This window comes from Dipodomys merriami, unplaced genomic scaffold (genome assembly GCF_024711535.1).
Source record: "Dipodomys merriami isolate MVZ:Mamm:240054 unplaced genomic scaffold, mDipMer1.0.p SCAF_37, whole genome shotgun sequence".
NCBI classification, from domain to species: Eukaryota; Metazoa; Chordata; class Mammalia; order Rodentia; family Heteromyidae; genus Dipodomys; species Dipodomys merriami.
The window spans coordinates 3,319,986-3,334,990 of record NW_027205270.1 but is presented as its reverse complement, the minus strand read 5'-3'; the positions used below and the strand labels follow the sequence as shown (position 1 = coordinate 3,334,990).

At 43.7% G+C, this 15,005-nt stretch overlaps 1 protein-coding gene across 1 annotated transcript in view; it reads left to right on the top strand.

Annotated features, from left to right (window-relative positions):
* Slc4a5 (solute carrier family 4 member 5) overlaps positions 1-15,005 on the top strand; it is a 107,861-nt gene that overhangs the window by 64,505 nt on the left and 28,351 nt on the right. Inside the window, exons 6-14 of the mRNA XM_069989023.1 lie at positions 3,162-3,322; positions 4,123-4,278; positions 5,620-5,715; positions 6,486-6,541; positions 9,726-9,883; positions 10,236-10,323; positions 12,119-12,273; positions 12,581-12,766; positions 14,451-14,625. Coding sequence (XP_069845124.1) covers positions 3,162-3,322; positions 4,123-4,278; positions 5,620-5,715; positions 6,486-6,541; positions 9,726-9,883; positions 10,236-10,323; positions 12,119-12,273; positions 12,581-12,766; positions 14,451-14,625 — 1,231 coding nt within the window. The remainder of the gene's footprint in view (positions 1-3,161; positions 3,323-4,122; positions 4,279-5,619; positions 5,716-6,485; positions 6,542-9,725; positions 9,884-10,235; positions 10,324-12,118; positions 12,274-12,580; positions 12,767-14,450; positions 14,626-15,005) is intronic.

The following is a 15,005-nucleotide window of genomic DNA, read 5'->3' as shown; positions in this document are numbered from 1 at the left end:
GCCTGGGCCCTATCCTAGATATGCTGGTATATAATTTCATCTAGGATATAACTTGGACATCAAACCCTTGGCCTCAAATTCAGGCTTTATCATCCCAAGTGCAGGGATCATAGGCATGGGCCACCATGCCTAACTGAAATGTTCAAATTTATTCCTGGGGATCAAAAACTCTTGACAACAAACTCTTGAGAACCCTTCCTCCACCTCAAGACACTAAATCAGAAACTCTGTGCTTTTTGCAAGCTTTATACTTTTGCAAGCTTTCCAGATGATATCATTTGCGAGCCACCATCCTTGCGTGTTTGTTATAGCTGAAATAAGCAGAATACATATAGGTCTTGTGGAAGAGATGACCCACTAGCTGGTCAATGGGAAACAAGAAATAGTGCATTCTTCATGAGTGTCATGAGACACTGAAAACAGGTACCTGGGAGCTTGTTGGCACTATAGAATCTTGGACCCTTATCCTAGGCCTGTTGATCAAAATCTCCACTTTGCTGAAATTCATATACATTAAAGTACATGGGAGGTATACAGGTATAAGGACGTACAGATATACACTGGTATAGAGTAAGGGTAAACAGACTCTAGTCACACAATTAGGACAACTAAAGCATAAAGAGAAGGCTCTGAAGATCCCACTCTACCTTTAGCTAATGTTGACAGAGCCGGTCCTAAGGAATTCCTGTGATAACCTACTAGAAATGGAACTACTTGGTCAAAAGGCTTGCAAACATCAAGAAAGCTTTGCCATTAGATCTGCAGTACATGTGTGGCAATGCGTACAAGTTTACACCTATGTGGGAAGTTGTCTATCTTTTTTGTTGTAAAGGTGATGTAAAAATATGGAACACTTCTTTGTATTGTTCCAATTTTGGTATATTGCTGCCAAAGTGAGTACTGTTCATCTTCTTTATTATTGCCAATACGAGAAATGAAAAATGATATTTCATTTTTACTAATTTAAAAACCCTTTAATTACTAGTGAAGTTGGCCATTTTCTTTTTCTTTTTTCTGTTGGTCATGAACCTTGAACTCAAGACCTGGGCACTGTCCCTGAGCTCTTTCACTCAAGGCTATTGCTCTACCACTTTGAGCCACAACTCCATTTCTGGTTTTCTGGCAGCTAAATTAGAGATAAGATTCTCATGGACTTTCCTGCGTGGGCTGGGTTTGAATTGTAATCCTCAGATCTCAGCCTCCTGAGTAGCTGTGTTTATAGGTGTGAGCCACCAGCACCCATTTTTCATTTTTTGTCATCTTAATTTCTTTTCAGAAATTTTCACTTTTACTGGAAAATGTGAGCTTCTCTTATTAATTTAAGGGCACTATATTACAAATATTCATCTTTTGAAGTTGTGCTAGAAACATTTTTTCCTGGTACATTACCTTTTTTCTGAACTTGGTTAATGTCTTTTTTATACAGAACTTTTTGTTTTATTTTTATGTAATCAAATGCATAGTTTTATGCTTTTCTTTATACTTTATGTGGTTTTTATGTCTTATTAAAGATATCTTTCTCCAAGAAATCAGTGCTCTTGTACATTCTCTTCTAGTACTCTTACATTTTTATATAGATTTGTTTTTGCTATGGGTGAGTTTTTTGTTTTTTTTTTTTGGGTCTGGTCCTGGGGCCTGAACTTTGGGCCTGGGCACTGTCCCTCAGCTCTTCAGCTCAAGGCTAGCGTTCTACCACTTGAGCCACAGCGCCACTTCTGGCTTTTTTTCTTTTTGCTTATGTGGTGCTGAGGAACTGAAACCAGGGCCTCATGCATGCAAGGCAAGCGCTCTACCACTGAGCCACCTTCCCAGCCCCATGGGTGAGAATTTTTAAGGTTAGCAATTAATCTAATCCATGAAGAATTTATTATGATGTTTAGTTTTTTTTTTAAGTATTTAAAGCTTTATTTTTAGGTTGGTTGCATTTAAAACAATTCCTTCATCAAAACCCAAGTTCTCATGAGTACTCAGGTCTGTTTCCATTAGTCCCCTTGTCTATATCTGACCACATTACTCAAGCTTTTCAAAGCAAGTTTTTATATGTCCTAATTTATGTCTCATCCCCATATCTTTTTTTTTTTTTCTGGTCCGGTCGTGGGGCCTGAACTCTGGGCCTGGGCGCTGTCCCTCAGCTCTTCAGCTCAAGGCTAGCACTCTACCACTTGAGCCACAGCGCCACTTCCGGCTTTTTTTCTTTTTGCTTATGTGGTGCTGAGGAATCGAACCCAGGGCCTCAGGCATGCAAGGCAAGAGCTCTACCACTGAGCCACCTTCCCAGCCCTCATCCCCATATCTTAACCTTAAAATTTTTCCTCAACTCTTTGCAATTTGCTTTTTCAGAGAAGTTTGGAATTAGATAGTCATGGTCCAAAACTATTCCCTTGAGATTTCAATTGGGACAGATGAAAGCTACCCACCAATATGAGGTTGATGTCTTACAAAAGTGAGCTAAGAGTGTACCATGAGGACACCTGGCCCCCTGGCAGCCCTCTGGCTAGCGGCAGCTGGAGTTGCCTCTGACAGGGAGGCACAGCCCCGTGCTGCCTCTGCCCCACTCATCACCCTCGCAGTCTGTGATTGTTGGACTTCTTGAAAGAACAAATTTCTACACATCCTTCATTTAAATTCTTTCCTTCTGCAAATGACATTTAGATTTTAACCTGAACTTTCAGAGTCAAATCACAGGGTAAGAAGTATGGAAACCCCAGAACCAGAGGAAATACTTTTGGTCCTCCCAGCAAACCATACTGGTCCCTTACAGGTGATCAACCTAGAATAACCAGGTTCCAATTGAGACTTTATAAAATTGCTCCAGAATTACTAAAACTGCCTTGTCAGTATATTGTTATGTTTAATAAATATGAATTGTTCATCTATCACTGTTTCTCTATTTTAAAAACATGTCTCTTACCCCCAGAAAGATTCCTCATGCTAATTCTTGGCTATTCTTTGAAGTCTACCTTGTATTTAGCATGACAGCATCAAGAAGTGTGGGGACAGACAAGGACATCCCTAAAAGAGATGCCTAGGACTCTGCCTATGAGTCTAGGACCAATGTCCCAACCACATGGGTCCTTAGGCCTATATCTGCTGGAGAGATCTGGGTAGGGCCTCCTCCTGAAGGCATTGGCCTTGCTAAGCCTCATCCTTACCTCTTCCAGGTGGATAAAATTTGAAGAAAAGGTAGAGGAAGGTGGCGAACGCTGGAGCAAGCCCCACGTGTCCACACTGTCCCTGCACAGCCTCTTCGAGCTCCGTACCTGCCTGCAGACAGGGACAGTACTGCTGGATCTGGACAGTGGTTCCCTACCACAGATCATAGGTGAGACAAGGGCCACTGCAGGCATATTTCCTGTGGTCTCCACAAACCAGGGAAACTCCTTCCACCTTGATCCCACCTGCAAGTCCAGGTGACTAGCCTGTGCCTGATTCTGCAGAGATCTAAACTTTGGCTCTGGTACCCCTCAGGCACTGTCCCAACAACTCCCAAGTTTCAGTATCACATAGAGTTCTATCATTGAGTAAGAGATCATCCTCTGAAATTCCACCCAGCAAAGTAGCAAAAAGGGAGAAGGGCTCCTCGCATGGTCAAAAACACCTGTTGTCACGATAAACTGTTTCTTTTCAGGGAAAAATGGATCATCATTTCTAGGAAATTGGCTCTCACTTAGTGGAATGTCAGAAGTAGGAGGTGGCTTGCCTTATTGTCCCTAGAAATTTAAATGAGTTTTGTCCTAGCACATTTGATTTTGCCAGAAGTATTGTGCTCAAAATGCTTTTCTAAATATAATTCATGTTAGGGCTCAAATCACTTGATAAAGTACTTTTGTGCTTTGTAGAGCACCTCCACATGTACTATCTCACTTGCTTTTCACACCATTTATAGAAAGAGCAGAGACTTCTATACATGCCTGCACAACCATAAAGACGTGCACACACCCTTGTACATGAAGAGGCTGAGGATTTGTGATATATCCAGGTTTTCACAGCTAGCAAGCAGCAAAGCCAGGACTATCTGTGTCCCATGCCGCTTTTAGTTCACTTTCAATCCCACTAATCATACCTCCACACCTTGGGTCCCTTCTGTCCCACATGGACCAGGTATGCTTGTTTCCCTTTCAGATGATGTCATTGAGAAGCAGATTGAAGACGGGCTTCTGCGGCCAGAGCTCCGGGAACGGGTCAGCTACGTCCTCCTGAGGAAGCATCGCCACCAAACCAAGAAGCCCATCCACCGCTCCTTAGTGGACATTGGAAAGTCAGTCTCTTCTACCACAAGTGAGTTGGGCTATAGGCTGGTGGGAATTGAGCAGGGGGCGGGGAGCAATATCAGGCCCCATGTGAGCTTAAGTAAGCTCACTTTGGTGTCTGGGACTGTCTTTACTATCCTGGAGAAACTGAGGTTCTGGGGATCCCTCAGTTTATCTCTATCTGGCAAACTTCTGGGGACCCCAGCTATACTACAATGCTATCTCCTCAGTCAGAACAGAGCAATACCTAGGAAGTGTTCCTGGGTGCTCAGCCTGGACTGCACATTGCATTCACTGAGCCCTACCTTGGAATGCTGGCTTCAGTTGTTTGGAGTTTGGCTTGGCAGAGAGAGGTAAATTAGAAAACTCTGTGAGATTATTATACCCCCAGCGCCATATATGTGCATACTTTTAGATGTGCTCACTGAGGAAAGGTCCTGGTTTTCCCCATGAACCCCCAAGAAATTCAGGGAGTTTCAACAGAAAATGGAGCATATAGAGATGGCAGGAGGGTCTGGATACGCCTCCAAGCTGCCAGGGCTGGTATATCTGGCAGCTGGTGTCATTCTCAGCAGAGCTTGGGCCATTAAAGGAGAGTGTATTGTCCCCTTCCAGCTCTCCTCTCTCAATATCTAAGTTGAAATGCTTGGAGACACTGGTTCTGGTAAATCTGTCAGTTAACTACAGGCACCAGAACAAAAATGATAAAATTACTGAATGAGGAAGTGGCGCTGTAGCTCAAGCAGTAGAGCGCTCGCCTTGAGCTGAAGAGCTGAGGGACAGCACCCAGGCCCAGATTTCAAGCCCCACAACCAACTAAAAAAAAAAAAAATTACTGAATGAAACTCCTTAAGGAAAGTCTTTAAAATGAAGTATATAAAAAGCAGGCAAGTGCTTAACATATCAAAATAGCTGCAGGTATATGCACAACACTTCCCATGTTCCAGGCATTGGTGGGAGTGCCCATCCTGTATGAACTCACACACCTTCACTATATCTGTGGTGTAGGTGCTAGTCTCCTAGATGAGGCACTGGAGGCACAGAGAGGCTAAATAACTTGCCTAAGGTTACACAGACAGTTAGTGGGACAATCAGTGAACAATTCAGGCAGTCTACTGTGCTGGGCATCAGTTTAATCCATTGTATAGTTATCTTATTTTTTCCTATCTTATTTTTTATTTTTATTTTTAAATTTTACTCAGACTATTAGCTTGCTTTCCCAAAAAATCTCTTCCTCAGAAGGGAAGAGATATCTCTCATAGCCTCACTTTGCTTCGTTGAAGTAACTGTACATGGGTATGGATTTAGCGTGGAAGCAATACTACACCAGCCAAGTTGTGAAACCAAGTCCTTCTGTTCCTGCTCGCAGATCGCAGCCCTGCCCGGAGCCCCACAGCTGGCCCAAGTCTACACCGATCCACTGAGGACCTGAGGTTGAGGCAAAGTGCAAATTATGGACATCTGTGTGAGTGTATTCCCTGCTGCTCAGTGATAAGTTTGTGCTGCCTGCCATGGCTGTTTGAAGCCCACATTTTCATAGATGGAGAAGATAGAGCCCATGATCTAAAATTCTCTGGACATCGCCAGGAGAAATCTCACCACACCCTACACCTGGACTGCCCTCAGGGCCTGATTTGCTGCCGTAATGTTCCAAATGATTCTTCTGGAAAAATGAATTTCTAAATCAGTTCTGGCATAATCAATACCAGTCCTGTGTTCTGAGCATGTTGATATTGGTCTTTAACTTTGCCTTCACTAAGCCAATCATTCCCCCTTGTTTTCTGGTACAAAGCCTTATCAGAAGTGGAATTAAAAATGGATGAGGTTCTAGACACCAGTAGCTCATGCCTATAATCCTAGCTACTCATCTTTCTCACTGACAAATTTCAAGTTTAGTGATGCCTATACCTCTGAACATGCATCTCTGTCCCTCCCATCTAGCCTGGCACAGAGGTGACATCTGGTATAGACAAAGAAGGTGTGGCAAAGGGGTAGAGACCAGAGTGCAGTAGAGGGAAAACTCAGAAGAAGTGAAACCTGAAATTTAGTTATTTGTTCAAGAAAGTGCCATCAAGGGGAAAGGCCATGAGTGGATGCTAGCTTAAGTGGGATGCAGGATTGAGTGGGAAGGTGTCTTACTCTGGTTATGTACATGGGAAAGTCAAGAATAGGGACCAAGGGAAGGGGACCTACAAGAGCCTATCTTCCCTTAAACCTTCTTTTCTTCTTTCCTAGGTCATGCCCAGAGCAGGAGCATGAACGACATTTCCCGCACCCCAAACACAGACCAGGTAGGAAAGCCCCTGCACTTGGTTGTAATGGAGGGCTGTAATGGAAGCTTCTTACTAGAAGCCTTTGGGAGCAGAGAGCCCCTGTGGGAAGGCAGGGGTAGCAGTCTCCAGAAAGTTCCCCAGTATTAGGTCCTAGATGCTGGTTCTGTGACAGACCCCAGTCAGTAATAGAGAACGTGATTGGACAAAGTGACAGCTATCTCTGAGTTTGGGACTAGATAGAAAAAATCGACGCACATAGCTTAATCTCCCCTATGACCCATGAGGACCTTTAAAGACAGGACTGGAGAAGTCAGAGAGGAGGAAATAGCTCCTCTTCATGGAGAGACAGTGGTGGTTAATTTGTGGAACATCCTTGTAGAGTGTCTTTTTCAGCTAAGGGAGAACATTTACCCTGGTCTCCTACCAGCTTGGTGAGATTAGAATCCTACAATTGGTTAAGGCCAGTTCCTAAGTCCCATAGCCAGGAACTCTGTGACCATGACACCCCAGGAAGCTCAAGGGAGGGCTCTACAATTCTAACTCTGCACTGCTCAGGGCAGGAGGCTCACTTGTACCTCTTCCCCAGGAGTAGGAAGAAAGATGACAAAGGTCACCTGAAACTTGGTGAGGAGTGATCAAGACCTTGGGTGGCCTCAAGTACTTTCAAAGTATACCCAAATTTGCTGGAAAGTAAAATCAGGCCCTCAAATCAGTGTCCTGAGGTCCCTTTGTGGTTAAAATACTGAAATAAAAACAATGACATGAACCAGCACTTAAAGGCCACATCCTGAGTATACAACACTGTGGCAAGCACTGTCTGGATCATGAAGGTTCTGATGTGATTCCCACTTTGCTGATGAGATAATATTGAAGCTAAAAACAGGTAAATGACATACCCAAGTCCATACTACTGAATGATGATGGAACCATGATTGGATCAAGGCAGTCAGATTCCAGAGCACTCATTTTGGAGTAATTTATGAACCAGTCAGTGTTCTGACATATTTAGAAACAAATGATCTTTGTTGTAGTTATGCACATGGACAGTGGAGCAAAGGCATGAAAGGTTAACCTAGTAAAAGACTTTCACAACCCATTTAAATATGTGTATGAGTTGCCATAATCATACAGGCCATCACTTTCATCAGGCAGTGTGGCCTTGATTTGGGGCCAAGAACGCAATACCTGGTAACCAGTGTGTTTTTCCTCATATGCAGTGCTGCTTCTCCGTATTCGTGATTTGTGGCAACAGTGGTTTAAATGTGAGTGAGTGCTCTTTAGGTGTAAGCTTAGGGGGACCTTTCTGAAGATTGTACATTGTTGGTTTTTGCAAAGCAAAATTCCATGCCTCGTCTAGCCTGTGGGTTCCCGGTGAACAGAGAGTGGGCTCATATAGCATGGCTGTGCTGCAGTGACGTTGTGCTGCAGAGACCCTGTGTGCAAAGCTGGCCCAGAGTCTCTGGGGGGTTAGGTTGAACAAGCCCATGTTCAGACGATGGCTAAGCCAGGGTGGCCATTTTACCAATATGCACCATTCCTGGGATATCACTACCAAAACCTCTTGAACAAAATATGTCCCAACCTGTAAGGAAGGACCAAGGCCTCTTCTTTCTTAGATTACAAGTGAATTGGTTGGGCCTCTATGCAGTCTTATTACTTTAAAATCCTTATTTTCCAGAGTGCTCATGCCCATTTTACCTTCTCCTCCTTTCCCCTGAACCTCCAAATCCAACCTGATGCTTGGCAGCATGGAGCCAGCATAGATGGTGGCTGCCTTCACACGCCTAGCCATTCATTCTGAAGAACATGCTTATTAGTTAGTTAGGTTTGACTAATCAGCTACATCTGATTAATAAAGGGACTTTTTGAACCTAAAACCTCTGGCCTTCCTGTCAACTCCTGCTTTTTACTATTCTATTAGGATCCTTGAGGGTGTTATTGGTTGCCTGGGGAGTTGTGGAGTTTAATTTATATTTAAAATGTTATAAGGATACAGCCCTAGCTCACGTGCTTTTCTTCATGCCATTTAACCAAGTGTTCATCATCCCCATCTCCAAGAGATATATCAGGAAACAGTTGTGGGAACAAAGGAAAAGGACCTGTTGGCCATTCCTTTATCTACCTTTCCAACAACTGACCCCTCAATGGGGATAGGAAGAAGCTCAGGAGAAGTGGTCATAAACATCAGTAGGAATAAGCTTGGGCCAAGGGCTTTTCTAATACCTGACTATTATAACAGATATTGTCAATCTGTCTATTTAACCTTCCTTCTCTGGACAGACAGTATTCAGAGGGATTAGAGGGATACTCAGTTGGAAAGCCTCAGAAGTTAACCTGAAGGATAACCTGAAGGAATGGAAGTCTTGTGAAAACTTGGAGACTAGTCGAAAAGTTTGCTGGTAGAAAATGAAAAACAAGGCCTCCCCTGTGACCATCAGAATGAGCCTCATTGTTCACTCTGCCACCAGAGAGTGGTCTAGGCAGATGGCCTTGTAAGTGCTAAGATTCCAGTTAGCTGCAGTGAAGGAAGCTATAGTCCAGGCCTAGATCCAGAAAGACCCAGGACTCTTCTGCACCCCCTCAGACCAGTTAAGTGTTTAGGGTCATATCCTTCCTAGCTAGAAAGGCTTGATTAGTCCTGGGGTTAACCAAAATTAAAATCCTAATCTGTAGAACTGGAGAGAGAATTTGATTATTTCTCAGTTTCTTAAGAATTGCTGGGAGAATTTTCTTTTGTTTCTATGTGATAATAAGATAATGAAACATGTCAAAACTATTTTACACCATGATGAAGAGAGGGTGACACAGGGGTGATACTGAATAGAATACAGTATAAACATGTATGAAAATTTCACAATGAAATCCTAAGTATATATCTAATTTATACATTTGCTTTTGTTCCTGTCTTGGCACTGTCCTTGAACTTTGTTTTTTTTCCCCCTCAAAGATTGCTCTCTACCACTTGAACCACATCTCTATTTGGGGCATTTTGATTAGTTTATTCGAGATTAGGATGTCATGGATTTTCCTGTCCAAGTTGGCTTTAATCCCTGATCCTCACATCCCAGCCTCCTGAGGAGCCTGAATTATAGGCATGAGGAGAATTTTTCTTAAAGTTAGACTTTCAGTGCAGTCTGAAGTGGGATGAGGAAGTAAGAACATGTGGAATATTCTTGGGTATCTCATTTCTCTCTCTGAGCAGCGGAAAAACAAATTCATGAAGAAGATCCCTAAAGACTCAGAAGCTTCCAATGTGCTTGTGGGTGAGGTGGACTTCCTGGACCAACCATTCATTGCATTTGTGCGTCTCATCCATTCTGCTATGCTGGGGGGAGTGACTGAGGTACCTGTTCCTACCAGGTGAGTCACCCCATCCTGCCACCATGCCTGTCTTCAGGGAGCCAGCTGTCCATGCAGTCAGCCAACAGTGCTGCCGGGGGGGGGGAATTTAAGAGTATTTAAAGTAGTCATTAAAGAGAAAGGCAGTGGCAGTGAGAGAAGCGGTTAGGCTCAGGCAGCAAGACAAAAGCGAGGAAGGTCTTGGAAGAGTTTGGCTGGCAGGAACAGAAAAGGAACTTTTTCATCTACAAATGTAAGCCTCAAAGGAGGGATGTGGAAGAGTTAACAGCTGAGGGTCGAAGAGTCTTCCTTTCAGTGCTTCTATTTTTTTCTTCTTACTTTCTTTCCTCCCTCTTCCTCCTTTTCTTTGCAGATTTCTGTTCATACTGCTGGGACCTTCTGGGAGAGCAAAGTCCTACAATGAAATTGGCCGTGCTATTGCAACCCTCATGGTGGATGATGTGAGTGGTAACAGGCAGTCTATGCTCCTTAGTGTTAATGGCCCCTGCACACCACTGAGTTATCTAACATGCACATTTGAACACATACTAAAGATTGTGAGATTCAGGGACTAGCCATTGTCCTTTAGGAGCAACAATCCAGTGGGAAAGACAGATTCATAATAAAATTAACTATGTGCTGACTTCCCAGGGAGTCAACATGAGTATAACAGATAAAAAGCTAAGGAGGAAGGGACCTCCCTGAGCTCTTGAGGCAAGCATTCCAGACAAAGGAACAGGGAGTAAGGCTCAGGAAGCTGGATGGAAGTAGTTCAATACAGGCTCAGTGTGAGAGTTTCTAGGACAGAGGGTGCCACTAGAGAGCTGAGACTACACAGAGCCTATGAGCAGAGCCAACCTCATATTCTGTCCCAGCGTGATGGGGAGCCTAAAGTAGTTTAAACCTAAATAGATATAACCTGATTATATTTGTAAGCCAGAAAGCATACTCTGAATACAGTATGAAACCTGACTCTCCAAGGGTAAAGGACTAATAAGTAATAAATGGGCCAAGAAGTGGTGGCTCATTCCTATAATTCTAGCTACTCTAGCTACTCAGGAGGCTAAGATCTAAGGATCACAGTTCAAAGCCAGCCCAGGAAGGACAGTCTATGAGACTTTTTTTTGTAGACACAACATCTAGCCTTTTTACTAAGGTTTAAAGAAGAAAATTATTAGGAATGGTGGAGTATGCTTGTAATCCCAACAGTAAACACTTGAAAAGCAGAGGAAGAAAGATCTTGAGTTTTGAGACCACTTGGGATTCTTGAAACAAGTTTCAGGACATGATGGATTACCTGGAGAGAACTGGCCCGCGGATCACTCATGTTCATACTGCCTGCCCTCCTTAAAGCCTGCATCCCAATCCGTGAGAATTAGCCAGTCGTCCAGATGAGTTGCATTTATGTAGCATATAGCATGTTCTGCATCTGCTCTTGAATAATATTCTACAGAACACTTTATCCAGACCCATAATGGTCTTCTTTATGTCACCACTTTTGCTGAAGCGCTCATAAATTTGCTCAGTGTGTAAAAGGAAAGATGTCCAATATATAATGTACAGTTTTTCTTCAGTAGTTTTTCTTATTCTTCATCGTCCCCCTTCTATGCTCACTCCCTTTCCAAGTCACAAGGGGATTCTCCCTATTCTGAATCCTCGCAGGTTGCCTGGCATTCCATTGATCCTTTCTGCTGTGTATTTTGATCGTTTCTATTTACTTGCCATTAATCATGATTGAGTTCTTTAGAGTACAGAATTTTCCCAGTGAGTCCTATGAGCCTCTTACCTTCAATTAACCACCAGAAAACTGGAAGTGGTGCTGTGGCTCACAGTAGTAGAGTACCAGCCTTGAGTGAAAAAGCTTAGGGACAACACTCAGGCCCTGAGTTCAAGCCCCATCACTGACCAAATAAAAGGACTTGAAATCTATGATCTTGGATTGGGCTCTTACAGAAGTCTTCTAATGTGCTTGTTATGTGGCAGCCTACAATCAAAAAGATTCAATAACTCAATCAAAGTTCTACAGAAAGAATATGGGGACCTGGTCTTCAGTCTTGGGTGTTAGCTATTTTCCAGTGAGCCCTGTTTTCCCTGCAGTGCTAAGTTCTCATGACCCAAACTGAGAGTGAGTGGGCATCAGAACCAGTAGCTACAAGTGACTCCTTTGAAACAGCTGTTGTGAGTCTGGGAGGTAGATAAGAAGAGGATGTCAGGAAAAAAGCAGACCCTCTCTTGCCCCTCTTTGTTTCTCTTCAGCTCTTCAGCGGTGTGGCCTATAAAGCCCGCAATCGGGAAGACCTGATCGCAGGAATCGATGAGTTTCTGGATGAGGTCATTGTCCTTCCCCCTGGAGAATGGGACCCAAATATCAGAATTGAGCCACCCAAGAAAGTGCCCTCTGCCGACAAGAGGTGTGTATAAGGGTGGAGAGGTGGGGAAGAGGAGAAGGGGAGATAAAGGGAACTTCCTTGGTATCATTTTATTTCTCTGTAAAATATCAGAAGCAAATACAGCTAACTGTAAACAAATTTAAAATCTGGGTGTCCTGTGTGTGGTGGTGGGGGGGGGAGAGGGGTTGTTGGATCATCTTTTACACGTCCCTCTGTGTATTTCATAATTTTTGTTGGAGAGGTAAGAAGTGTTCCCGCGACAGTCCTGGAGGAGCTGGACCTCTCCCAGCTTTGGGGGTCCCTCTCCCCCATTCTTCTTGTCTTCCAGGAAGTCGGTGTTCTCTCTGGCTGAGCTAGGCCAGATGAATGGCTCTGTGGGCGGAGGCGCTGGGGCTGGAGGTGGAGGCGGCAGCGGTGCAGCTGGCGGCAGCGGCGCAGGCGGAGCGGGCAGCGGGGATGAGTCAGAGATGCCGTCTATGCACGAAATCGGGGAGGAGCTCATCTGGACAGGAAGGTGCCCACCCTGTGCTTGACAGAGACCCCGCTCTCCTTCAGACTTCTCTCCTTCCCATCACCCTGGGTAGTACCCTCTCTGGCCTTAGGTCTACACACTGCAGTCTTTCCCTCTCTGTGCGCTCAAAACTCCTCTTGGATCCTGCAAAGGGTTGCCTCAGGAGAGGGGAACAGGAGGCTCCACAGAGGAGTGAAAGAACACAGACTTTTCTCTGAACACCCTTTAATACCTGTGTTAGTTTCATAGGGCTGTGGAAATAAAGTAGAAGACCTAGGTGGTACAAAATAGCAGAAAGTTATTCTCACAGTCCTGATGTTGGAGGCTCCAAAAGAAGATGTCCCCATGTGAGACTAGATAGAATCCTCCTCCAACTTCCTAGTATATGTAGAGACAGCCCCAGCTTGCAGCTGTTGCCAGCTGCGTCATCATACAGCCCACATAGCACTCTTCCCTTTTTGTAAAGACACCAGCAGAACTGGATTGAAGTCTACCATAATAACTTCATTGTCATTTGATCACATCTGCAAAAACTCTTTCCAGGTAAAGTCACGTTCACAGGTACTGGAGGTTTGGGCTTTTGTGAATATCTTTGTGAGACACAAAATTAAGTTCATAACACTGCCTTTTAAAATTTAAATGTGGGGGTAACAATGTTTGACAAGAAATGTACTCACTACCTTACGTATGTAACTGTAACCCCTCTGTACATCACCTTGACAATAAAATTAAATTTTAAAAATAAGTAAAAAATAAAGTAAAATTTAAACATCACCTATTCAAATTTTTTTAAGGAAAAGTCTTCTTGCCTAGCTTCTGTGCTAGCTCTAAGAGCTAGATCAATCTAGATTGATCAATCTAGATATGAAAAACAATGTAGCTATTAACATCTATTAACAGCCTGGTGCCAAATTATGATTTTGAGTTTGAAGTCACAATTTATATGTCCTTGACTCTGTACCAATAGCTCTCCATTGAAAACATTTTTGCTTCTCTTTCATTCCCCTGCCCCTCACTCTCTACTTCCTGACTCCCAATTTGCAGTGGCCAAAGATATTTTCATTTGCCACAACTGGACTGGAGATGCTGCTGCCATCTAGTGGGCATTGCAAAGCATGGACAATGCGCCACTCCAAATATCAATAGTACTGAGGTGCAGAACTCCTGCTACACTAAGTATCAGGTTAGGGGCTATAAGGAGTAGAATCTCTAGTAAGCATTGACCCTCCCAAACTGAAAACTCCAAAGACAATTGAGAAAGCAAGGAAATCAGTTGTGAGGTTTAGCATCTGTCCTCCCCACCTTAATAAATGTGTGTTGTTATCTGGAATGTCTCTATGTCCTATAGTTGGACACACCTGTATTTATTAAACACAGGAGCCCTGTAGATGGCCAGGGACATTAAGAGGTCCACCATCTGTGGACCCTGTGATGTTATGCTCTCATTAACACTTCCCTCTCCCAAACTGGCTATGTCCATCATCCCCAGGGTAGATGGCCCTGACTATAAACTTTTAGTCTAACAAGGTTTATCTCTGGTCCTAAGTGTTCTGGTTGAAAGATCTTTATCTCCATCCCTCCCTAATGAAGTTCCCTTCCTTATGCCAGAATCCAAAGGTTCCCATAAATACTCCTGTCCCTGCTAGTGTTTATGGGAAGAAAGCAGCTCTTGGGCCTGTCTCAGCAGGTTCTTTGGCGGACTGTGTCTGGATGTCAAGAGGAAGCTTCCCTGGTTCCCAAGTGACTTCTATGATGGTTTCCACCTCCAGTCCATCTCTGCCATCCTATTCATCTACCTCGGCTGTATCACCAATGCGATCACCTTTGGTGGGCTTCTTGGGGATGCCACCGACAATTATCAGGTATGCGTGAGCTGGGGATGTGAGTGCAAGCGTCAAGAAAGCCATCTGCCATCTTGTGGCAGTAGGGAGCTTTAACTCATAATCCTAATACCAACTGTGTCCAGGTTCAACTCACCATTTTATCTAATCCTTCCCCAAAAGCAGGGAGGGTGACATTTAAGAATTATATAAATGATCAGACTTTTAAAGGGAATACTAATCGTAACCCTAGCAATTTGGAGGACCGCAAGTTTGAGATAGTCTTGCTAGTATAGGGTATACCAGCCCAGTCAGGGATAATGAGACCCTGTCTCAAATGAACAAATAACAAGATGAATGATTTTGCTATGTTCATGAAAATTAAATCCCATTCTAAATCATGTATCATTTTCAAAAAAGAA